This window comes from Gymnoscopelus microlampas (genome assembly GCF_963454915.1).
Source record: "Gymnoscopelus microlampas genome assembly, chromosome: 6".
In the NCBI taxonomy this organism is placed as follows: domain Eukaryota; kingdom Metazoa; phylum Chordata; class Actinopteri; order Myctophiformes; family Myctophidae; genus Gymnoscopelus; species Gymnoscopelus microlampas.
Window position 1 is genome coordinate 14389178 of NC_139943.1, and position 26625 is coordinate 14415802.

The 26625-nt window shown below is 38.3% G+C and overlaps 4 protein-coding genes across 4 annotated transcripts in view; 1 reads left to right on the plus strand and 3 right to left on the minus strand.

Moving 5' to 3' along the window:
- Positions 1-22318, minus strand: LOC311046862 (troponin I, cardiac muscle-like; the record flags this gene model as incomplete). The annotated part of the gene is made up of 6 exons (XM_084059436.1): positions 1-93; positions 404-577; positions 16469-16558; positions 18037-18168; positions 18299-18340; positions 22304-22318. 6 exons carry the CDS (start codon positions 22316-22318, stop codon positions 1-3), a joined length of 546 nt encoding a protein of 181 aa, XP_083915562.1.
- LOC311047708 (uncharacterized protein) overlaps positions 1-26625 on the plus strand; it is a 43242-nt gene that overhangs the window by 3568 nt on the left and 13049 nt on the right. Inside the window, exons 2-3 of the mRNA XM_084060523.1 lie at positions 434-520; positions 22911-23061. The gene's annotated coding sequence lies outside the window, so the exon portion shown is untranslated. The remainder of the gene's footprint in view (positions 1-433; positions 521-22910; positions 23062-26625) is intronic.
- On the minus strand, positions 5528-12235 carry LOC311047864 (troponin I, slow skeletal muscle-like; the record flags this gene model as incomplete). The annotated part of the gene is made up of 6 exons (XM_084060813.1): positions 5528-6484; positions 7356-7529; positions 8225-8314; positions 8396-8527; positions 8925-8972; positions 12179-12235. The coding sequence occupies 6 exons, from the start codon at positions 12233-12235 to the stop codon at positions 6395-6397; spliced, it is 591 nt and encodes a 196-aa protein (XP_083916939.1). The 3' UTR covers positions 5528-6394.
- Positions 21341-24784, minus strand: LOC311047709 (troponin I, fast skeletal muscle-like). The gene is made up of 6 exons (XM_084060524.1): positions 24748-24784; positions 24516-24647; positions 24025-24114; positions 22881-23042; positions 22304-22412; positions 21341-21775 (listed from the first exon to the last, which is right to left on the minus strand). Exons 2-5 carry the CDS (start codon positions 24618-24620, stop codon positions 22326-22328), a joined length of 444 nt encoding a protein of 147 aa, XP_083916650.1. The 5' UTR covers positions 24621-24647; positions 24748-24784; the 3' UTR covers positions 21341-21775; positions 22304-22325.

The following is a 26625-nucleotide window of genomic DNA, read 5'->3' on the forward strand; positions in this document are numbered from 1 at the left end:
CTATTGTCCAGCACCACCATCAAACAGCTTCTTCCTGCCATCCATTCCTGACATGGCATCCACGTTTTTACGCCAGTCTGTCACCTCCTCTTTCTGTGTGTGTGTGTGTGTGTGGGGGGGGGGGGGGGGGGGATCATAAATACATAGATACACAAACATAAGGACAGGTGTCTAGTTGTTCTGTATTAATTCACAAATATTTGAATATTAATGCCAGTGTCCATATTACATTTTCATGTCAGAGTTGAAAAAAGAAAATATTTGTTTTTAAGAACAGTTATAATTAGAAACTGATTTTCAGTCACACAGACCCCTCCTTAGTCCAATGTCATATTAACATATTTAAAAGTATGCTTGTAAACTTTGAAGTTAAATATAAGTTGTAGCGCAGAAGAACACTGACCTTCTCCTCTTCCTTCTTAACGGTCTTCAGGTTGGCTTTGAAGTCGACAGACTCTTTGACCTTGGCGCCTAGCAGAGCGCTCATCATGGCATCGGCAGAGACCCTCACCCTCTTCAGGTTTGGTCTCTTCATCTTTCCCTTCAGCTCAAAGATCTTCTGAGACAGCTCCACAATCTGCACAGTAAAATCCTGAGTGTTCATTTAGACCTTAGGCCGATTCTAAAAACGCCCTAAATGATCCAACAGTTTTACTGAAGAACTTATGTTGCTATACAATATAGCAACATCTAAAATGACACAGATGCTGTCCCGGATTGAAGCGGTTAGCCACTTTAACCCTGGAGTCCCAATTGTGGGCATCATTATAGGTGAAAATTTAAAATAAAAAAAATGAATCATTTGGAACATTTCTTTGCAGATCTACAAGCTCACAAAGCATCAGATAGCGATCAGATATTTATAAAATGTAGAGAATAGAGATCCTTTGTGGTTAAGTGGTTGACTCAGAATTTTACAGTGCATTGCGCAAGCACAGAACAATCATAATATTTAGATATGAAAACATAGGAAATTATGTATAAATGACAACTATTATATAAAATGAAAACAAACTGAACCAAAAGCCTTATGAACAGATAAAACGATTACTGTACCTCCTTATCGTTTTTGGACACTTTGAATTCGATGTCATAGCGTTCCTCATCAACAACATCGGTTTTCTGTGCAAGCTCTTTGCAAATATTCTGTGGAGAGAGTTCTTGTATCAGAAGCAGCATTGCTGTGTAATCACAAAATACAGAAATGAAGCTCAATGTATACCTTGTTGTACAACCATGTTGCTCACAGACAACTGTGGTCGTACAATGAATAGAATGAGGAAACATTTACTTTAGGCTTTGTGACAAATTATATATACAAATTATTGCCAGCTTTCAGAATGTTCTAATACATGTTAACTGGGTTTTACATCCATTGCAAGGGGACAGTGCAGGATAGGGACAAGTCATTTATAAGAACAGATCTTAGGTTAGTGTTTAGCTTGGCAGTTAGCTTGATGATCTGTAGACAGAGCTCAGGAGGTAGAGCGTAGCGACTTGGAATCAGAAGGTGCCCGGTTCAATGTGTGTCAAAGTGTCCTTGAGCAAGACAATGAACCCCTAACTGAACCCAATGAGCAGGTTGTTCTCTTAACATCCGCCATTGGTGTGAAACTGTGTGAATGTATGGGTGAATGTACTACCCATAATGTAAAGAACTTTTGAGAAAAGTGCTATATAAAGCCTTAATTCATCCTTCCCTTGTGAAGGGGCCAAATCTGGTCTGCACGATGATTTGGGGAAAAAGTAAAAAATAAATAAAAAACAAATAGACCTGGAACGCATCTGTGTCACTTTTAGATTTCTTTAGGCTATTCAAAAATAGCAGATCTACAAGCTCAACAGATCTACAAGCTCAAGCAGGTCTACGAGCTTGTAGATCTACTATTTTTGTAAAATCGTGAAAATTTGTGCAAATCTTTGTATATATATATATTTTTTTTTGAAGTGTTAGGATTTAGAAAACATTGTTGTAATCGGCCTCAGGTCTTAATGGGTTAAAATACAGGACCAGTCCATAAGAGATAGTCTAAAGTGTACTGCAGGTGTACTTTTACCTGCAGAGACTGGCCAGACAGTGTGAGCGTGTGTGAACTGTTACCTGTAGGTCTTGCAGAATCAAACCAGACAGTGTGAGTGTGAACTGTTACCTTCAGGTCTTGCAGAGACTGGTCAGCCAGTGAGTGTGAGTGTGAACTGTTACCTTCAGGTCTTGCAGAGACTGGCCAGACAGTGTGAGTGTGAACTGTTACCTTTAGGCCTAGCAGAGACTGGTCAGACAGTGTGAGTGTGAACTGTTACCTTTAGGCCTAGCAGAGACTGGTCAGACAGTGTGCGTGTGATTCTGGTTCCTTAATGTTGAATCCGGTTCCTCCGGTTCCGGATCCCAACCCTAAGTGTGAGTGTGTACTGTTACCTTCAGGTCTTGCAGAGGCAAACCAGTAGGGCTGTGAATCTTCTGCTATCTCACGTTTCGATTCCGATTCTTGGGGTCACGAATCGATTAAAAAACGATTTTTCAAATCAAACAATTGTCGATTTGATTCCAATTCCTGGGGTCACGATTCGATTAAAAATCGATTCAAAGCGATTTGCAAAAATCGATTCTCATTTGAAAATGATTCCCAATCAGTTTTCTCTAAAGTATTTTAATTCACAACAGTCATATTGTTTTCATCTGGACTTTAACAACCAAGTGTAGCCTAGTTATTTCCAACAGCTCAAACAAGATATTATGTAATACTAGAGAGGGTCGTGTAAAAAGTATTGGCTTTGATGGAATCTTAGATTAGGTGTAGCTCTATTATAATTGCCGTCAGATGGACAGTGACACACACACCTCAGCTGTGCTGAACTGAATGTGACTGGAGCTAGTTAAAAATTTCCCCATGCCCTTGAATGTGACTGAAGACATGATAATGTTTACTGTGATTATTGTAAGCTTACATTTCAACAAAAACTCCTGTAACTTTTACCAGCAGCAAAAAAGATTGGGGGAAATTGTGAATCGATTTTGAATCTTTGGTAATAAGAATCGTTTTTTTTGGTAAAAAACGATTCTTACATGAATCGTTTTTTTCCAACACCCCTACAAAACAGGCTGTGTGAGCGTGTACTGTTACCTTCAGGCCTAGCAGAGACAGGCCAGATAGTGTGAGTGTGAGTGTGTACTGTTACCTGCAGGTCTTGCAGAGACATGCCAGACAGTGAGAGAGGTGTAACCCTCTCTGCTAGGACCCTCTTTCTCTCTGCTCTCTTCTCCTCCTTATCGATCTCCAGCATGGCCATAGCCTTCTTTAGCAGTGTCATCTAGAACACCATTATGCGATTTATAATGACGGTTGTTTTTTTAATTATTATTATTGATTTCATGGTAAATGAAAAAAGCATCTGCAAATTCAAATCTGTGCAAAAATCATTTAATGCAAGCTTTTGGTCAGAGTGAGACCTTCAAGGCATGATTAGGTACAGGTAGGAAGGGAATGCTGCAGAATACAGGTAGCAATAGTTAGACTATTGTTTACACAATGAAATCCTCAGTTTAACTTTGGGAGACTAGAAAATATGTCAATTTGGATCCATTTGTACTGTACACTCAGCGTTAAAAGTAACACATGCAATGTTTTGCTCAGTAATAAGTCAGTTGTAATAGTCAATCTAAAATGATCTTTTCCACACACACACACACACACACACACACACACACACACACACACACACACACACACACACACACACACACACACACACACACACACACACACACACACACACACACACACACTGTACCTTTAAGTACAGTCTGCGAGATGCAGAGATTTTTGGCTTTGGTTTCTGGAAAAGAGGAATTTGAGACCTTATCTCTGTCATTTTTCAAATAGCTACATTCAAATATAGAACAAAAAGAGTGTTCTTCAGGTCATGTTAATTATTTTAATATCAAATCATCTCCACAAATACTCCAGACTGCAGAATGCAGCCACTATTCATAATGCATCATTATTAGATCCGTAGGCCTGCAATAGAACTCATGATTTACTTTAAGACATTAGAGAAAATGTATTTATTCTAGATTTGACAGGGACATAAACTTACCCTATAGTAAATGAACACGGCACCACAATTAGTCATAGAGAGAGAAGAATGCATTTTGTTACATTTATGTTTTCCACAGGAATGTAACATTTTGATAAAATGACATTTATAAGTCATAAGTTACAGTTTAGGCATTTAGCAGATGCTCTTAACCAGAGTGACTATTAAGTTGCAATAAAGAATGAGATACTTACGATTCAGACATGGTTGCAGTTTGGTGTATCTTCTGTCAAATTTCAAAAGAAACATTTTTATTGTATTGAAAATATGACCTTGGATCTAGTTTGGATATAGCATGCAAACAGTCTTAGAAATGAGGAAAAAAACGTGTTTGCTAAATCCTCACATCATATAAAGCCATAGAGGAGTCTACAGTGGAGTCTTAAGGTCAAACTTAAACTATTTCCTTGACTAGTAATTGTGTCCACACTGTTGTGTCCACACAACAGTGTGGACAAAATTAATATTTTGCATCTGGTCATAATTATACAGTGTGGCCCATTAATATGTTTCTCTGTAGTATGTGGTTTCACAATGACCGACATGTGTGCTTAACCCCTATACCAGACCGTTACATTTATAACAATGTTGGAACGACATCCAATGAACATACCATCCAGCTGATTTCTATAAAGATAGTTTTCAAAGCATCTAATCTAATACACAATTTATGCCCCATTTTATTTAACTTTGGCTTGGAATTCTGTACAGTACAAAGCAACCAGCTGCTGTCAGCAGTACAAGCACTCCTCCCAAATGCCATTTGAAGAGCTTCTTTCCAAAATCCAATATATGTGTGTTTGATGCCCAGTCTTGCAAAAAATGTTGTTTACATGAAAGTAAAGCACATTATGGGCTATTTAAAAAAGTTATAAGTCAGCATGAAACCTTTGCTTGCTGAAAGTTTTGTTTTAAGATTAAAAGGATCTTTGAGGGCTTTTCTTTTTTTCAGTATTGCAAGAAGATTCATTTAAGAATTTTGGAATGATACCCTTCTGTTTGCTTTCTTAATGCTCTGAATATTTGCCAAGAAACAACTTACCTTATAGCAGGTGAAAAATTGCTACTTGCTGTGTTTGCGACAGAAGAAGGACAGAAAGAGGGTAGATATATAGAATCTGGTGCTCATTGTGAGTGGCTCACTAAAATAGATCCTCTGCCCTTGCGTTTCTTTTTCTGCTTTGCTCACATCCCAACGTCTGACAGAAATGTCACACCTCATACTTCAGACATTTAGTCTGACTGTCCACCTGTGATAGAGTCTTAAAGTCTGTCTACAGCAAAGCAGAGAAAATGTTTGCTAGTGATGTACTGCATATCAATTTCATTTGTATGTGTGACATTGAACAAAAAACATTCGGGACACCAGCTTAATTTTATTTAAGATATCACAAAAGAAGTTGGCAATGGGCCAATGTTGTGCATTTTATGAACTGCTTAAGAATCTTATACAGGCCTATTGCAGCTTCAACAAACATACCAATATATTTCTCCCTGTAATGTTTTGCTCACTAAACAGCTTGTCTAACAAATGACTTGAGACAGTGTTACATTGTTTTCTTACTGGTGATGGGTTTAAACTGGTTGCACACTACCAGTATGCTGTTCCAGTTTAAAGTTGCCTTTGTGGTCAGTTTGGAAGCTACTGCTGCCATCACATGGCCAGAAAAGAGAACTGTTCCTGAGAGGCTATACTGGAAATACTTCTACAACTTGTGTTTAAGGGCAATCAAGGGTATGGCACCCCCTTCCCTTACTGCTAGTTGGTCACTTGTTCACATATGTTATATATGTTATTTATATAGGCATATTGTTTGCATGACCATTTACCCTGTCGTTTGTTGACTAGGGTTCATGCCATTTACTCTGATCTTGCACTTTGTAAGTCTCTCTCGATAAGAGTATCTGCTGAATGCCTAAACTGTAAATTGTTAACTATGTAATCATTGGTCTGACAATCCTGACATCACTTTAGCAATAAATATTAGCATTGCAGAAATAAAGTACAATTTCTCAAAAAAAGAAGGAACAAAAAAGAATATCCAAATTAGGGTTTATTCTAATCTATGTAAAGTTATCAAAAATGTGAACCGAGTATATAAAAAATACAAATCGCTTTAGTGCTTGTCCACATAATTGACTTCTGGTTAACTTCTTTTACCTTTACAAATCAGCGAACATGAAAGATTGTTTGAAAGATTTTTCATCCAAAATATTGTTACTTCAATGTAATTACAATTTATGACAATATTATGGCTTCACACACTCAATTGCAGGTACTTTTTTTCTAGTTTTGTTTTTAGTTTCCATCACCAGCAAACAGCTTCTTCCTGCCCTCCATACCAGACATGGCCTCCACGTTCTTACGCCAGTCAGTCACCTCCTCTTTCTGGTGAGAAACAGAACATCATGTATCAGTCAAAACAAAAGATACTGATAATATATTGTCTTTTTAGGAATGTTATGCTTTAACCACTTAAAAGCTGGCATCGCTATTTTGGGTATGTCATTATTGGCAAACATTTTCAACAATTGTCCACAATTTTGACCGATAAAAAAATGAAATCAAATATATAATATATATTAGCAAAAATAGTGATATACAAGGTCACAACACATCGCATCACGATGCGAGATTGTAGATCTACTATTTTCACCACAAAACACCATCGTACAATGTAGTATAAAATAAAAGGGATAGTTCACCCAAAAATGAACTTTTTTCTATCGATTAGTCACCTCATGGAGACTTGAATTCATGGATATTAAGCCTATAATTTGATGACCAGCGGACCGGTAGGCAGCGGTTCCGGTAGGAGACACAAATGAGACTCTTTGTGTCTCCTACCGGAACCGCTGTCGGTCTTCAAGTTATTGGCTTAGGAATGCAACAAAACAAAAATATATCCATGAATTCAAGTCTCCATGGGGTGACTAATCGATAGGAAAAAGTCATTTTAGGGGTGAACTATCCCTTGAAGTGGTTGATTAGATAGGAGACACTCTCCTCTCCTCACAAAGAGAGTGAAAACCGAGAGCTAAGACGTGCGAAACACAATGGGAGTCGGATTCAAACTCGAGTCCTCACAACTCACAAGGAGCATTACGTTCAGTGCACTAACTGGCTGAGCCACCAGGCAACACCAGGAATTCATAATTTGACCACAAATTAGACACAGAGGTTCTTCTTTTTTTGTTTGTCTCAAGAGTCTCCTCTTTGCAAAGCAGAGAATACAGCATGTACAGTATTTGTACAGTACCTTCTCCTCCTCTTTCTTCACTGTCTTGAGGCTGGCCTTGAAGTCGTGGGTTGTAGAGCCCTTGGAGCCCAACAGAACAGCCAGCATGGCTTCTGCAGAGATCTTCACTCTCCTCAGAGTTGGCTTCTTGAACTTACTCTGAAGCTCTATGATCTTCAGCTTCTGATCACCGATCTGGCCAAGAGATATAGAAATGATTAATGACTATATGACATTAACCCCATATGGGTTACAAAATCGTGGGATAAAAAGTTAAGAAATAAAAGAAAATATAATTGCACAGCATCCCTGTGCTCTATTTTGTGCTCGCGTATTCCCACTGCAGCCACAAGGAGGCAGTGTTTGGTAATTGTTAGCACTAGAAGAGTTACAAATGTGAGCCTTACTTAGTTGTATTATTAGTTGAGTGTGTAGAATAATATGTCCCTCTCACCACAATGGCATAACACGCAGTATCATCGTCAAATCACCACACAAGACTATGACACTTCATATATTAGATAGATCTCTACCTCAGTATTTGATATCGGTGCAATTTGGTGGTCAACGTTCAAGGATTCTGAGGTCATCTGTTGATGAATCATGCTGCTCAACTATGCACACCTCTAGGTTGTCTTTGCTGTTAACCAAATTAGCCATATTTACATAATTGACCTTCATTTTCCCTCTACACCAAATCACTTCACCGAAAATAGCCAGTCTACAAGCTCACAACATAGTTCGCGTTGTGAGCTTGTAGATCAGCTGTTTTCACAGAATGTTTGGCCCCAGAGTAGGGATGCTAGTGTTCATGTGGTTGATGGATTCATCGTATCGTAGACCTCTCTATTTCTTTATCATTTGCATCCCATTATTGTCTACTATCTCACCTCCTTGTCATTTTTGGTGACCTTGGATTCAACGTCATATCGCTCCTCATCTACAACATCAGTCTTGTGATACAGATCTTTGCATAAATCCTGTGAAGAGAGTAGAGGACACAGTCTATTGATAACAGAAACCCACATGATGGTGTCATCTGAGTATGAGAGGATGCTCACCTGTAGCTCCTGCACTGACAGACCAGACAGTTTGAGAGGAGGAAGTCTTTCTGCCAGTGTGTCTTCCCTATATTTCACCTCTGCGTCCTTCTCCTCTTGCAGCATTTGCACAGCTACCGTCAGCAGCCTGATCTGGGCAAAGTGTCAAATGAAGGTGAAACTAGAAAGACTTTCTTTCTCAGTTCCCAGATCTAATGTAGATAATTTTATATAAAAACAACTGATCAACTTCCTGTCATAATATCAAAATGGCCACCGAACTAAACTGTGGCAATTTGATGTATCCTTAGACACGCACGCACGCTCGCGTGCGCACACGCCACGCACACACACAGACATCTATATTTTCACATACGTGTAGTCGCGTACCATTAAATAACCCTAATATTGAGAAGATAGCAGTTCATCTTTTATATTGGCTAATGTTCTTTGTTAGCTAATGTTGCCAGTCTGTAATGTCGAAGGTTTTAAAGTATAGTTGTAGTATTGTACAGAAAGATGGCTGACAACGTTACACTGTTATACCTACCTTCAACCCCAACTTCCGAGCAGAGGAGATCTTTTTCTCTGGTTTTGCCTGGAATTATCACACAAGGAAAATGAAAACCGTGATGTTATGAGTAGAGTAATGCTTAATTTATGACGCGTTGTGAGCTTGTTGCTTGTGAGCTATTTTAGGCTCACAATGCCCATTGTATGATGAAGCATAAATTAGGCTTTACACTAAAAGATGGTTTGTCAGACTTTAATTTTGACGGGGCACCGCATATTAATGAACAATACAATCGATGTAATGTAAATACACCGGATTTAGCAAAGATGCTAATTTACATTGGCTCATATGTTATTGCACTAAGTAAATAGCTTTCAAGTAGTAGACAAATCATAAGGTAACTTTGCTGGTCTAGAATGTAAATACTTTATAGTAGATGTAGATACTTACATACTTAACAGGTCTGTTGGAGCATGAACCACAGGGAAAAATGTAATAAAATGTGTTACTGTATTTTATTGAATTATGTTTATTTTCCAGTGAATATACTGTATGAGGACAAACTTAGATGTGACTATACTTACGCATCTGCCATGATTGCTGTGATAATTCACCAACTGAAAATGGAAAAGAAAAATACATTAAAGTGTTTGCTACTTTTCAGGCAAAACACAAAAGCTCTGTGAGCGCTATAATCATTGTTATGCATGTCAGTGGAAATAGAGCATTACTTCTTTTATACCTATCACCTGTTCACCATATAGCATACTGAGACTGAGGACCATTTCAGCATTGTGGTCCCTGACCTAGTTAGAGCATACTGTTACATTAAAGCGGGCGACACCAGTTGATTGATTGTACACTTCTGTTGTATCACGTCACGTGTGTAGTAGGAAAGGTTCAACCAAGGCCTCTGGCTGCTGCATGAATAGGAACGCTATTTCTTTGGTGAAGTCCACTCACAAAACTCTAAATGAAAATACGGTTATTTGTTTTGCTATTTTACATGAATTAAATACATCTAACATTTACTCAGGAAATGGCATCTTTCATGTTTCTTTCCAATTGTATTTGAATTCAGCTTACTGAAATAACGTGTAATGTCACAGTGCTGAGTCAATGAATTTCTCAACATAACCAACAAGAGTCTCTGCATAGGTGACAAAAAAGGTGAATGACCAACGAATTAACAGGCAAGTCAGGCAACTATTGATTCATGCTGCTTCAAAACTTCAGCAGAAAAGCAAAGTAAGCACAGTCATTACAGGGCTCTTTTATATTGCAGTCATAACAGAAAATTAAATGACATTAATTGTTTTGAATTATATTACCAACCCATAGATAAGTTACACAATACTCCTTGTTTGCAGAACCCATCAAACCAAACATATCCTATATCCCACAATTGCATCAAAAATATTAGCAACTCTGTTAATGAAGCCGAAATGCTCATCAACACGTACCTTAGCAGTGAGGAAAAGCGTGTGAGTGAGCGTCAACTAGCTGAGACAGCTTAGAGAATAATCAATCAGATTTATAGTTTCTGTGTCTCATGTGAATGGTTAACTAAAATAGAACCCCCCCCCCCCACCAACACCACCACCACCCCCATACCCACGTCTGTGCCACTGCCCATCCCCCTCCCCTCAATATTAAAACAGGAATGGTATAATAAAAGCCTTTAGATAGATAGATGTTTGTGCAGCAGGATGTAGAACTCACACTCTTATGTGTTTTGATGACACCTGTTAGGGGGAGTCATTGTCAAACATTCAACATTGACCTACACTTGCAGACAAAACAAGTCTAAACTGGAATTTAGAGCAGGGTTTTCTTTGTGTGGAGTCAGCCAAAACATATGAAATCTAAAACATGTTAAATAAAGCAATAACTCAATGGGTGTGTCTACATAGCGACAGTATGTATTCATGTAAGATTATTGACATTCATACAAAAATAAAGACACTATTAAGTATTAAAAACATAAAATGAAATAAAACAATAGCATGAAGTTGGTTCAACTTGAGACAACACTTGACTGGAACAATCTAAGGGCATCTAATAATAGAGTGCAACCTATGAAACCATCTGGAGAGGGAACCAGAGTACAATGGCCGTCTGGGATTTAATTCACTACATTAGCTTTCATTACAATTATTGAAGCATGGGAAAATTGAAACTTTGTAACTTCCAAATTACCTGAAAGTTGAAAGGGCATTTTTAACTGCGCCACTAAAAAGGAGTGCAAATTTAACAGGCTGCATGCCGTGTCCATTTCCCAAATAAATCTATTTCAATACCTTTATTGCCAGGTCAACACAGTTGAAAGGAATTTGATAGAAATAGATAAGATAGATAGCAGCACTGCAGTAGGCATGAAAAAACTAAACAAAAAAACAGGAGAGTAGGGAGATTACAATACAAATGTATTAAAGGTAAAAATAAAAATAAATATTGTAAAAAAAGGTAGACTTAAAGTCTGATCTAGCCATTTGGACTGACTAAGTAAGCATAATGTATACATTATTAATACATATACATATATTATAGGCATAAGTATAGTGTACAATTAATTAAAACATGAAGTAATACAACTTAATATAAGAGCATTCATACAGTACATAAAAAATATATGCTAAAGTGCTTTGTGCCACAACAGTATATTCATTTTAAAATGCTTGTTTGCCTCAGATGTGTGCTGTTCCTGAGGCTAGATGTCCTTCACCTAACAGTAAAGCTGTGAAATCTTCTCCTAGAGAGGAGGGGTTTGAATAAGGAGCAAGCCGGGTGAGAGGAGTCAGCAGTCTTCTAGCTTCTACATCTTGCGTCTATATGTAAATATGTCAATTTATTTGAGATTCAGACATTATGTCTACTACCCGCAGAAATAAATAATGCCAAGGCTAACAATGTGACATTTGGTATTGCATTGTTAGCCAGGTGCAGGTCAGTCTGGATGCTTTGTAAACTGAGACAGAGTTCATTTTGTGTCACAGGTGGAAGAGGAAGTCAGAGGGACAATCACACTATAATGACTGATCCAGCCACATAGTACAGATTACAAAATATCCAATGTATTTCTATGCAGATTTCTCTATAGTTCTGAGAGGATAAAGTCTGGTTATGTAAAGGTTGTCATCGTCATATCACAGTCGAAGATCTGCTATAGTAAACTTTGAAATACTTCTCAACCACCACAATACATACTGTACTAGTAATGTCATTTTACACAACAGAGGCTTGGCGTGAGTCCACTCACTAACGTCAATGATGGAATGGCAGAGCCTTACTTGGTGATCTGACTCCAAGCTGCTTTGGGATTCAGAACACATCAGCCTTGACCCCATGGCTTCTGTTATTTGTGGAAAGTTCACTGGGCTTAATTTAAGTTTTATGTGTTCCTTGATTTACAAACTTTGTTTATGATGATGTTCTTTGCGGTTGTGCACAAGGCACTGAAGCATGCTGTCAAGTCAAGGAATGATCGTGATCAGTTGCTTGCGGTGGTGGACAAAGTACACAACCCCATTACGTGGGTCAAAGTATACACACTGTAGATACTCCTGGTCAACTGTTACTCCGCAGTTACACTGCTGTATTGTTTTCACAAGGCTTTTCTAGAACCTTGTACTGTAACTCTCTGGAACGACCTAATGAATGCACTGACTTGCTTGTAGAACAAATCACTGCGCTACACAAAGCCTAGAAACACCTACTGTGTTAAAACGTCAGCACAAAAATGCAATTGAATCAAGACTCCACACGCACGCACGCACGCACACGCACACGCAGCTGTAGATGCTGATTCCTTCCCTTTAAAACAAGAAGTAAATCAACCTACTGTACCTTCAAATCCCAGTTCCACTTATAGCTTAACTGACCCAACAACACTGCTTTCAGAAAGACAAGCATTATAAAGTATATATAATACTAAATGATAGTGTTGATTCACAACCAAGCAAAGACTTCGAACCTGATAATACAGTGTTTTCTTTTTTATAATTTCAGGTACACACTCAGTTTTTAAAGGCGAAAAGAAGTGCAATTCTGCAGTGAATGTAAACAATTTGTCGGGAATGACTTCTACTGTAGCCTACTGTTCCTCACAAATGAAGAAAAACAGGGCTAATCATATTTTAGAAAGGAAACATTTATTGAACAGCTAACTTCAAAGCTATGCTTAAGATTAATGAGTAACAACAACCTTCATTGAAATGTAGTGGAGTAAAAAGTACAGTATCTTAAAGACTAAATCTTAAAGGTTAAATCAAAAGTTAAATCAAAAGTTAAATCGAAAGTTAAATCAAAAACAGATACTTGAAAAATGGAATTTGTTACTGCCCACCACTGGTAGCTGGATGAGATGGAATCAATGCACTAGTCTAATTGAAAACACACAGCAAATATTTTGTGTTTAAATCAGTCGGATTTGTTTTAATGCCTTTCTTTTCAAAACATTTTAAGTACACGCAACAAAGAAAATAACAATCAGCCTCCAAGGATATGATGCTAACATTTTCTGCAGTACAAATAACAAGTGTGAATCCATAGTCATATTGTATAGCTATTGAAATATTTTTGGCATAAATATTGAGGTATGAAATTTTGTCCATATCATGCAGCCCCAGAATTCGCAAGTAGAAAGTAAAAAATAAGTGGTAAAATGAATGGTAATTGAAAATGTACCGATCATTTTATAATGGCGATTTACTTTTCGGGCAAGTGGGCATGACCTTTGGGCAAGTAGAACGTGACCTGTACTTTAGTACACCTTAGTGTCAACACCTGATTTGCTATATAAATTATGTATGTATTTATGTATACATGTATGTGTATGTATGTATAGTCACATTACCGTTTACCATTACATTATAAAGAAGGAGACAAGACAGGATATGAATAGGAACAAGAAAACAAGATAATAAGCATATTCAAGGCTCAAGGTGGTCGTGATGACAGTTGTACTTCAACAGTGACATTCCTTGGATCTGTAGCGTCTTGATAAACGAGAGCGTATGATATAGACACTGTATAGATATAAAGCACTCCAAATCCCAACACATTTGTTTTTCGTCATAGCTTAACTCAACTTTTTTCAACATGCAAAATACATGCTAAACTGTAAATATGAGGTATGGTGTTCAATAAAACCTTACACTAATACACTACATACAGCAGGTTTGCTACCTGTGTGCGATGTCTGATGACCTTTTGTCCATTGAAATTGGTTAGGCTCTGTTCATTGAGAAACTGTCCATAAGGAAAATACTGTATGTTTGTGTCCGTATTGGGGTTGTTGTCCGTAAACATGCATCTATTGTCCAGCATTAAACATCTTCTTCCTGCCATCCATCCCAGACATGGCCTCCACATTCTTACGCCAGTCCGTCACGTCCTCTTTCTGTTCAGGAGGAAATAAAACATGTTAATATTTTCGTAGCCCATGTGGACTACATTCTATTCAGTACCATAACCACAACTCTACATACTTCATTGACCGGGGTCCCCCAGGGGTCGATAATTGCCCCCCTACTTTTTTTCCCCTCAACACCAAATCTCTTCTTGTTGAATGTGTGCCTATTTTCACATAATGTTTGTCTATTTTGAGTTATGACATGCTCTGAATAGGAATGCTAGGGGTGACCGTAGCTTTGTGCAGTGGCTCTCAACCTGTGGGTCGGGACCCCTATCATTTGGATCCCCTATCATTTCGATCCAAAATCATTTGATTTTCAAATGATTTTGGAGGGGTCCTCAGATGACAGTGAAGTGACAATTGCATCAAAAGTAACCAACAAATAATACTATAAAAACTGGTGAAACATTGGCCAAATTGTCAAATAATATAAGAAAGACGCACAAATAAAAGAAAATAGCCGATCTACAAGCTCACAACGCCTCGCATTGCGAGGCGTTGTGCGCTTGTAGATCTGCTATTTTCACAATATTTATCTGTGGAACCTGAGTCAAACTAAATGTAATCCCTCAACTCCTACATTCCAAGTGCTTGTTAGGGTGGGGGGGTCCCCAGCCACCCCAGTTCAAATATGATTATTTTGGTGGGTCGTGGCCTGAAAAGGTTGAGAACCACTGGCTTAGTGGGTAGAGAGGCTGCCTGGTAATCATGAGATCACCGGTTCGCCTCCCGGCCCGCCCAGTATGTGCTGACGTGTCCCTGAGCAGCGAGACACTTAACCCCTAACAGCGCATCTGATCAGCTGGGTGAAGCTGAAACTGAATTTCCCACTAGGATTAATAATGAAGGTCTACCTTCTAGGGTTCATGTGGTTTAATACTGTAACACAGCCTCACCTTCTCCTCCTCCTTCTTCTTGGCAGTCTTGAGGTTGGCCTTGAAGTCTACAGATTCTTTGACCTTGGTTGTCAACAGAGCTCCCAGCAGGCCATCGGCTGACATCTTCACTCTCTTCAGAGCAGGTCGATTCTTCGAGCCCTTTAGCTCATTGATCTTCTGAATCAAAGCTTCGATCTTTGCGAAATAGAATAATAAGCATAACATAATTTTTCTTTTTATAATAATTGGGATTTTCACATGCGCACAATACATTAATCCATTAAGACTGGGAAAGCATCTGTGTCATTTTAGATTTCTTTGGCTATTCAAAAATAGCAGATATACAAGCTCTTGAGATTGTATATCTGCAATTTTTGGGGCGGTGTAACCGCCCCCTATAAGTGAGGTTTGGACATTGACCAATCCTGCACCGTGATTGGCCAATAGTCTACAACGCAGTCTACAACCCTAACCCTTCCACAGTCAATGCAAATCTATACTTTAGCAAAGTCAGCCAATCGCATTACAGCTAGTGTCATCGCCACTAGCTGTAATGTGATTGGCTGACTTTGCAAATTCAGGACTGTGATTGGCTAGAGAAACACATGACACATGTGCAGCCCTATATAGGAATATGGCACTTAAAAAAAACACTTTTATGTTTTTTTGAAGTGAAGCACTTCCATCACTGTGATGACCACTGTGACCACACCGCCCACTTCACACTGGGTGTGATATTTTTAGCGGCGCTAGCCACTCTATACCTTTAGGTATAGAGCGGATCCTGCTCTATACCTCACTTTGTCCGTGTTCACCGTCAACACTCTGATTGGTCAGACCCGTCAACGCTCTGATTGGTCAGACCCGTCAACGCTCTGATTGGTCAGACCCGTCAACGCTCTGATTGGTCAGGTGCGTCAACAAAGTGATTGGTCAAGCTTCACGTGACACATGACTATAAACACATTATAAACACTCGATGACAAAATGTATCAAAGGCGCCGCTACCTTCACACAGGGTGTGATTTTTTAAATATTTGTGCAAATATTTGAATATATATATCTTTAAAGCAAACATATTGAACTCCAATATTTGCTTCTGGGGGAGTCCCTGGAACAAAATATTTTCCAAGCTCATAGCACGGCACTCGGTGCCGCACTATGAGCTTGTAGATCTGCTATTTTGACACAGATGCTTTCCCTATTAGCGCCATGGTTAAAGAAAAGGTCACAGATGCTTTCCCGGTCTTAAAGGGTTAATAACAAACCAAGTAAATATAACTTACTGCAACGTCATTCTTGGTCACCTTGAGGTCAGTGTCATAGCGGTCTTCGTCTACCGCGTCGATCTTTTGGTGCATTTCCTTACACAGAGCCTGGGATTAGAGGAGATCGGAGGACAAGTAAAGCTGTGCTTGATATTTACTGTACAATGTTAGATTGCAGTGGAGGACAAGGCCTTTTTGCTGATGGAGCTGCTTTAATTCAAATATGTTCTGGATGTTCTAACAACTAACGTTTTTCCATGCACAACATTTCTCACTTAACCCAATCCGGGAACGCATCTGTGTCATTTTAGATTGTAGCTATAACCATTAAAAAAAAAAACAGCAGCTTGTATATCTGCTATTTTTGAATACCCAAAGAAATCTAAAATGACAGAGATGCGTTCCTGGATTGAATGGGTTAACAAATACTGTATACCCATGGTTTCTAGGGATATACATGATACTGTAGCTGCTTATAAACAAGGTAATATGTAAAGAGTAAGCTGCTTCTGATGTCTTGTAGATTGCTATGGATAAGAGTGTCAGCTAAACATATACGTACAATGTAGACGATCATAAATGCTAGCTCTTGTGCTTTAGATACCTTTTTAGCGGCGCTGGCGCCGCTCTATACATAGTATAGAGCGGTCCTGCTCTATACCTGGCTTTTCCGTCAACATTCTGATTGGTCAGGTCTGTCAACGTTCTGATTGGTCAGGCCCGCCAAGGTTCTGATTGGTCAGGTCCGTCAACGTTCTGATTGGTCAGACCCGTCAACGCTTGTTTGGTCAGACCCGTCAACGTTCTGATTGGTCAGACCCGTCAACGTTCTGATTGGTCAGACCCGTCAACGTTCTGATTGGTCAGACCCGTCAACGTTCTGATTGGTCAGACCCGTCGACACTCTGATTGGTCAGACCCGTCGACGCTCTGATTGGTCAGACCCGTCAACGCTCTGATTGGTCAGACCCGTCAACAAAGTGATTGGTCAAGCTTCACGTGACACAAAATGTATCAAAGGCGCCGCTACCTTCACACAGGGTGTGATTTTTAAAGGTAAGCGATGTATGTACAGGTATGTACTTTATGGCAGTGGTTCTCAACCTTTTCAGGCCGCGACCCCCCAAAATAATCACATTTGAACTGGGGACCCCCCACAAGCACTTGGAATGTAGGAGTTGAGGCATTACGTTTAGTTTGTCTCGGGTTCCACAGATAAATATTGTGAAAATAGCAGATCTACAGCAAAGCTGCTGAAGATCGTTGTAGATCGGCTATTTTCACAATCTTTGCCTCTTTCTTATATTATTTGACAATTTGGCCAATGTTTGACCAGTTTTTATAGTATAGTTTGTTGGTTACTTTTGATGCATGGTCTTTTTTCTTTTATATTAAAAGGTCTTTAAAAGTCTTTAAATTGTCACTTCACTGTCATCTGGGGACCCCTCCAAAATCATTTGGGGACCCCCCCCCCCCTCCACAGGTTGAGAACCACTGCTGTATGGCATGTTTCCTTCGTTTTTTTTGTATTATCCAAGCATACAGAGCATTTGAAACAGCTTGTCAGTTGTCCTCCATGCACATACCTGAAGGTCCTGCAAAGACAAACCAGACAGCTGGAGTGGAGGTACTTTCTCACTCAGAGTGGTCTCTCTCTCTCGGCGCTTCTCTTCCTTCTCCGTCTCCCACATAGCAAATGCCTTTTTTAGCAGCTTTGTCTGAAATGATTATTAAAAGGTGACTGTCTTGTCCTTTTCTTACGTTATTTGTACATGACTGATGAAGCTGATGTGAATGTTAAGAGCTGTGTGTAGCCCATTAATAATGAAGGCGCAGGAGACAAAATACCTTCAGAGCTAGTCTGCGAGATGCAGGCATCTTCGATTTTTTCTTAAACAATAAAACAGAGGACAAGAGTTTAAGGAAAAACCAAAGTGTAGTTTCATGAAATAGCTCAAAATCTTTCAACTTGAAACTGGAGAATCTTCTTTAAATGAAGATTCTCCAGTTAAGCTCAGTTGCACTGCATTTACATAACTTACAGGTCTGTGGTTGAATTTCAGCAACAAAAGAAAACATTGAAGGGGAATGAAAAAACGAACAAACACAGAATAAGTAGTGGCATAAGATAATGGTAACCATATGAAGTATGAAAGGTAATTTCCTGAATGTTAATTTATAGTACTTTGTCAAACTCATAACTTACCCCTCAGACATGCTTGAAAGTCTGTATTCTGAAATAAAGAAACACAATTCACTGACACTTACACACTAAAGTAAAAAGAAATAACATAGTCCAGTTACATTCAATGTCACATTCAAAATGTTTGGTTTATTTAAAATTATAAACATAAACATTACATTATATTCTATAAATGTTCTTTTGTATTATGATTTGCAAATTGGTATTTGTCCTACAAGCGCATACTGTACAGTCAAATTCATGCTCCCTGATTGAGTGAGGCAGTTAAGAAATTTGAGAAATCCAAGCCATGGTATGGTAACAAGCAGACAGTAATCCATCAGAAATTAACAGCAGTTACTGTACATGCATGAGTGACACGTTCCCTTGGACAGTGCCATTTCATTATGTAGCAATGAAATGGGTCTTGGTAATATCTTGTAAGCAATTGACTGTAACTAATGTCATGCAGTATAAAATAATATACAGTATGTGAAATGGTTTACATATTTAGTTGTTTTCTTTTGGGATATTTGACACTGTACATTTATACACTGTACGGATACTGTACGTGATAGTTAGGATTCACGCATCCTAACTATTACGACCGTGGATGCCATTAATAAGGCACCTGAGGAGCAGTAATACTGTAAAGTATTAAAGAAAACCTAAATGAGTCCTAAACGTAAATCATCCAAAATAAGCAGACACTTAATTGTCTTATTTATGGTGTGGGAGATCTTACATTTTCTAACATTAGGTGTTTATTCTGTACTGTTGGCTGTACAGTACAGTACAGTACATGTTGCACAGCCAAACAAAACACCTGTTAATGATCAAAAGCCATTACCCCTGGATGCCACAACTCCTAAAATGTGTGTATCTCAATTAAGCCACAAGTACCCTTAACACCTTTCATAACAATCATGACAGTTAAATAAACATACCTTTTGTCTCCTCAGAAAAAGCTGGCAAGGTGTGCGGTCCGTGACAACACTGGATACACAAGGAATGGATACACAGGATAAACCCAAGTAAAGTTTTATGGCTCCTATACTGTATGGCCTTCTGTGAGTGGCTCACTAAAATAGATCCCTCTTTCCTGACAGTCAGTGTATAGCATCAAAGCACATGTGTATCATGGCATCCCCCCAATGCTGAGTTTTGCTCTGTACACCCATTACTCAACGCTTGAAGGGGGGGGCAGGATGCTTCTTTGCTGTGACGGAACAGCCATAAACATAAACACATACCATAAGTTGTACAACAGTAAGGCGTGACTAAAGTACAGTATATTTAAAGTACATTTACTCAAGTACTGTACCTAAGTACAATTTTGAGTTACTTTTGATTTACTGCAGTATTTCTAATTGTCTATACTTTTACTTCTACTCCACTACATCTCAGAGGCAAATATTATCTGCTACAATTATTTGAAAACTTTAGTTACTAGTTACTTTGCAGATGTTATTACATTATAAAACATACATTAACCACTTTAGCCATATTTTATACATAGGCTACATTTGAAAATAGCCAATCTACAAGCTCACAACGTGTCGCATCGCGACACGTTGAATTTAAGTTAATTTTGATACCAACACTTACTTACTTAACATTTACTACTCAAGTAAATTTTGAATTCCGGACTTTAACTTGTAACAGAGTACTTCTACATTGCAGTATTCATACTTTTACTTAAGTAAAACATTTGAGTACTTTTTCCACCACTGGTATATTTACACTTACTACATCTGGGGCATTTAACTATGGAACAAGCTTACATTTCTAGATTACTAGACGCTTCGTAACTTTTGAATTAAAATAAAGTGTATGACGTAAGATTCAGAGGTGGTGTGATAATAACTAAATGAAAACTTTCTAGATCATGTAATGCATTGGTTCTCAAAGTGGGGTCCGGAGACCCCCAGGGGTACTTGAGGGGGTTCCAGGGGGTCCCCAGCTAGATGATGGACAGGAACCAAATGGACCCTTATGGGTCTGTAACTCTGAGAGTGTACAAATGGAATCAAATGGACCCGTTAGGGTCCATTTGGTTCCATTTCCATCCATTTCCATCAGAGTTAAATTGACATTGGTTTTACAATGTGAATTGGGGTGAATAGAGGTATAAATGCCATTAAATGGGGGTCCGTAGCCTAATGCATGTCAGACTGGGGGTCCTTGAAATTAAAATGGTTGAGAATCACTGCTAGAGAGCCGTAAAAACCTTCTCTTATTGGGGTCCCTGGCTTATCTTTTCAAATGGGGGTCCGCGGGGTAATAAGTGTCAATTAGGGGGTCCTTGACATGAAAACGTTTGAGAACCACTGATGTAATGTAAGAGCAAAGTGCTTATCGTCTCTGTCGGGTGGAAACCTCATATGTCCAAAACTGTTACTTTTCAGGATTCAAATTCAAAAACATCAAAAGCAGCAGATCAACAAGCTCAAAACGTGGCGCAAAGCGACACATTTTGAGCTTGCAGGTCTGCTACTTTTGCTACTTTTGTGCGGCGCTGTAGTGTGATCAAGTCGGGCATTAATTTATGAAAAAAACGTTTCTGCCCGACAGCAACGATATCAGTATCAAAAGAAACACAAACGGGGTGACATTTTCCATTCTTTTTTAATCTGGAACTGAGTATTGAATACATGGCAAAAATCTAAATTGCTTATTCAGAGAAACCATCATTTCCATAACACAGAGTCAGCATTTGTGTGGAGATAACGTTCCTGATGCAGAAGAAATGTATTGAAAGCAAACTCTGTACATGTACATTACAAATGACAGGATTATCTCTATAATATGGATATTGCACTTTCATGCAAAAAAAAAAGAATCACCGTCCTCTCTTAGAAACAAATATATACAATATTTTGTTTACTGTACAGTTATTAAAACAATTGGCTTATTTGTGGAGTTCTTACTTCAAAGCTTACATCAAAAACAACTTAAGATAATTAGTATTTTTGTCAATATATTAATCCTTCTACAATGTCCCTAAGGTTTTCCACTTGACTGTCTTTGTTTGTTTGTTTGAAATGATTATAAACACACAGCATCATGGCTGACTGGCCATGCAAAAGTGCTTTTATTTCACCTCTACTGGAGACCTCCATCTGTGAGTTTGAAAAACAAATCTGAAATAAAGAGTAGAAAGAAAATGTAAGGTATCAATAGTAGTCCATGTCACCCGAGAGTCATCTAGGCCAGGGCTGCAACAGTTAATAATAACTTAAAAATGTAATCAATTATAAAAAGAATATATACATTTTTATAAAATAATAGATAAAAAAACTATAGAATTTTGAAGGCAGTCCCTTTAAACACAATGCTGAAATAAACACATAGTTAACATCATTGACTGTCTTCCATCCTACTGTATGTTCAATGTTCAGTTGAATATATGACACACAATGAACGTAAAAAATGTTGTACTCTACATGTGTCTTTAAATACGGTGGCATAAATAGAAAGCAAAAAACAGATAATCTAATCTAATAGTCTAATCCATTTTTAATTGGTATACCCCCCCCCATTCTTGATTATTCAATTAATAAATAAAATAATCGATAGTTGCAGCCCTAGAGTCATTCTAGTGCAGGTTCTACTGCAGGTATGCATGTGAATACTGCAAATGTAGAGCAATGAAGACATTTCTGTTGTACCTTGTGTAGCGTCATTATATTTCTAGTTTCCAGCATTGAACATCTTCTTCCTGCCATCCATACCAGACATGGCCTCCACATTCTTACGCCAATCAACCGCCTCCTCTTTCTGAAATCGAGACACAGTTAATAGATGTTGACCATTTTTAATCATCTCTCATATTTTCTAAGGAGAAACATATTTTTGGAAGAATGTACTTTGCCCTATATACACTGTATGTCAGCTGTATAATGTACTTTGTTGTACGAAAAATAGATAAAATAGCCGCTCTTCAAACTCACTACACATTGTGATACAACACGTTGTGGGCTTGTAGAGTGGCTATTGAATAATTTAAAATTTCTATTGAATTTTTTAACGTTTGAAAGATTCTTTTTTTAATACATTTTCAAATTTGAAACCCAAAAATAATGGGTTAATGTGGTTACTTATTAATGTGATTAATTTATAGTCCGTAATGCAACATGCCGCTTGCTGAGAATATCTACTGTATTGGCAAGCGACAGTGTTTACATGAGACATTTGTTAGTTATCAGTCATTTCTCAATTGTGTTTCAGCCAGTAACTTTACAGTACCTTCTCCTCCACCTTCTTCACTGTCTTTAGAGCGCTCTTGAAGTCGGATTTTGCGGACACTTCAGGGACAATGTCATCCGCAACCCTAGCCTTCTTCACCCTCTTCAGGTTTGGTCTCTTGGCTCCCTTCAACTCGAAGACTTTCGCGGCGAGTGTCTGAATCTGTGCATCAAACATCAAGGTAAATCCTCAAAAAATGTGGGCCTCAGTTCCCCCTGTCCCTGAGTTCTGAAACCAAGTATCCCATTTACCTGACTTAGAAAATTGCAAGAGAAAAGCATAGCTAGCATATGATGCTAATTAATGATGCACTTTTTGAAGAATATAACCTTACAAATAAGAATTGGAGTGAAAGATTTGTAGTTAGTGACTCTTAATCCTCCAGAAGTCCATTTTCAATATGTTCAAAATTAAACAGCATAACAGTAAATATTGCTTTCTATTAAATAACATTGTTTATTGTAAAAAAAAATATTTTACAGTAAAATATATTTTACTGTTACTATTGTCCATGACCTTTTGTCTGATACCAAGTCAAGTTACTTTATTTGTATAGCCTTAAATCGCCAACTTTGTTAGTGAATAAAATATTATTTTGATCAATAATGTATGTATGGTTAAGCATTTTAATATAATATAATTAGTACACCTGCGGTGGTTGAAGGTGGTCTCCCTAAGTTCAGACCCTGGTCAAAGTGCAATGTCTCCCCTGTCCAAGTTGGCAGAGGACATATTGTGCAAGCTAAGATGCTCACTGGTAGAAATGTCATCTCCCACCTGGGTGGGAATCCCAAGAAGGACATAAATCTTATGGATTGCAGCTTTAAAGCTTGTTCATGACACGTTTTTTCACTCTCCTGAAGGAGAGTGAAACAACAACAGTAAACAACAGCAATAAAGATGGCGGCGCATCTATTCTCCAATCTGTTGCATCGTCTGCTTCAAATAACTTCTTTGACATTGTGAATGAGTTTAAATTTCTCAATGGAATGGAGTAGGGAGACCACATCCAATGCAATAGTTGCAGAGTGGAGTGTGCATAACAAAATGCTAAACAAACTCAAGAACAAGACTATTACATTTCTATGTTAATAAAGTGAACAGTAATTGGCAGTAGTTTTTGCTCAAGTTCAATTTAACGTACCTCCTTGTCATTTTTCACCACCTTAACTTCCATGTCATATCTTGCATCATCTGCTTCATCACTCTTTTTTATCAGGTCTTTGCAGAATTCCTGGAAAGAAAGACAATATAATGATGCATTCAATTTCAACCCCCTCAAAAAGAACATTTACATAAATAAATCCGTTATTTTATTAAAAGTGATTTAAAAAATGTTTCAATTAAATGGATTTGTTCCATTAACGGTTGCACCCCTAGTTGAGAATACAAGAATGCTCGCCCCAAAACACGCTCGCCCCGGTCTAATCCGGCGACCTCGGAGTGGTCACCACCGGGTATTTCTAAACGTAACTTCAGTAAAACTATACCTAAACCTAGCCGTATTCCTAAACTTAACCTCAGTAAAACAATGCCTGACCTAAACTTGTTCCTAACCTCAACCTCAGTAAAACTAATACAAGAACCGCTGGGGGCGAGTGTGTTTTGGAGCGAGCGTTCTGGTTGAGTGTTTACCTGGAGCTGTTCCATAGTCATGCCGGTCAGCTTGAGTGGAGGCACTCTCTCATTCAGAGTACTTTCTCTAGCATGTTTAAGGTCAGCCGCTTCAGCCACCAGCATAGACGTTGCTTTCTTCAGCAGTTTAGTCTGAAAGTTGGACAGCCTCTTTGATAAACAAGCACCATATTTTTTCAAATACATCTCAGATATTATGGATACTAGACCTTTACTAAAATGTGAGGCCTACCTTCAAATGCAATCGGCGTGTCGCTGAATATATCGGCTTTTTCTGGGATAGACAGAGGATTGTTATATTCTCAGAGTAATGATATCTATAGACATATTTGTTTTGACCTTAACCTACACTACCTACACTTTTCAATAATAAAGAAATCATTAAAAGTAGAATCCAAAGTATTGTATGTCAATGTAAAATGTAAATCTTTTGTACATTCTAGTAATCATTTTGTGGAAGATCTGTTTTTACTCACCGGTCTTCATCGGCAACACAGGACACAAAAGGAAAAGTGATATTGCAGTTGGTTAGTAGTTGACTTAATTAGTTGTTGACTTAATTCACACACATGCTATGCATGTTAATTGAACTTCACTGCCTAAGGAGAGGGTTAACATTATACTCACCCCTCAGACATGGCTGTAGTTTAAATCCCTGTAGACAAAAAAGGGTAGCTTGTCAAAATGTCTTAGTTCTAACAGTCACTTTGACTTTTCAGTTTCTTTTAACTCAAACTTAACAAAGAGTAAAAGTAGTCATGTAGACTTTTTTCAACTTAATCATTTTTTCAACTTAATCATTTGATTTAGGCTCCTTAAGGGTTTTGGACACATTTCAATATCTGTACAAAATTGCATAACACTTCCTGGGTTATCAAAGGCCAAGGTGAACTGTTGCATGGTGACATTTCAGTAGCCTACATCGTTTCAATGCTTCACTGTGGCCAAGATAACAGCTGTGGCTTTTATGTTGCAAGAGAAACCGGATCTGTTTGAATCGAATCATTGTGAAATTAGGGTTGTCATGACGCATTGATTAATTACTGAAAGAATCATAATCAAATCACATCTTTTTGTGAGGTCAGAAATGTACATTCACCTTGTTTACATATATTTGTATTGATCTATCTATTGATCTATCGTCTGTCTGTCTGTCTGTATGTCTGTGTCTGTCTGTCTATCTAGCTGTCTATCTATTGATCTATCTATTGATTTATCGATCGGTGTGTCTGTCTGTCTGTCTGTCTATCTATCTATCGATCTATCGATCTTATATATGCTGACACAGCCTATTACAGTAATATGTCCATTTTAAACTAAGCTGTTATGACAAGGTGTCAATGTACTGTAAATCGCGGCAAGGCAGCAGATGATCTTAGTTCGTCACTCTGTAGCCTTGCTCCCCATGAAAGAGGTTGCCAGTTCATGCAAGCAAAGCCATCATCACCAATCATCCCAACATTTCAGCTAACCCAGTGGGTCAACTGGCCACTACAATACTGGCAGGGTCTAAGCTTCAGCTTACATTTCCTTGCTTGGGGATAAAAGAGATCACCAAGGGTCCAGAAGTGTCAGACCAGTCAAAGCCATAGAGCCTTATTCAAAAAGTCAATTTAAAACCCCAACACGCAGCAGGGGCATAGCTGGGATTGTCTTACACAAATACATGCAGCTGTACCCGTGTCATGGCCATGGTGACATACAAGCGTAGCTAATCCCCACATAATAGCATGGCTCCATTTGTCCCAGTCAAACACACAGATGTACTGTAGAGGCAAGCACTCAAGAAACCGGACTGTTCCCTTGTCCCAAGGTCTTGTAATATAAGACTGTTAAACCTGCCCAGTTCAATGCTCTATAAAACGTTTGATTGACTGTTATATTCATATAATAAATAACTTCATCTGTCATAAAGTAGGTTGATTATTGTATTAAGACTTACCTTAAAGGTGAGAGAAATAGGAGATACAAACACAGTGTCACCGCAGGGAGTAAAGGAAAAGGCACTTTATCATTTTTAATGAACGATGAATTCATAGCTGCATATGATTGGCTTGCTAAAATAGCCTCCCATATCACGTCTGACGCTCACTATTTTAATTGCCCTCAA

Coding starts and splice junctions, on each gene's coding strand:
- LOC311047709 (XM_084060524.1), bottom strand. CDS start 24,620: ATGCTGGTGGCTGAAGCGGCTGACCTTAAACATGCTAGAGAAAGTACT. Junction 24,115..24,515: donor TGACTATGGAACAGCTCCAG/GTAAACACTCAA, acceptor CTTTCTTTCCAG/GAATTCTGCAAAGACCTGAT. Junction 22,413..22,880: donor TGAAGAAGGTGGAGGAGAAG/GTACTGTAAAGT, acceptor TCTCGATTTCAG/AAAGAGGAGGCGGTTGATTG.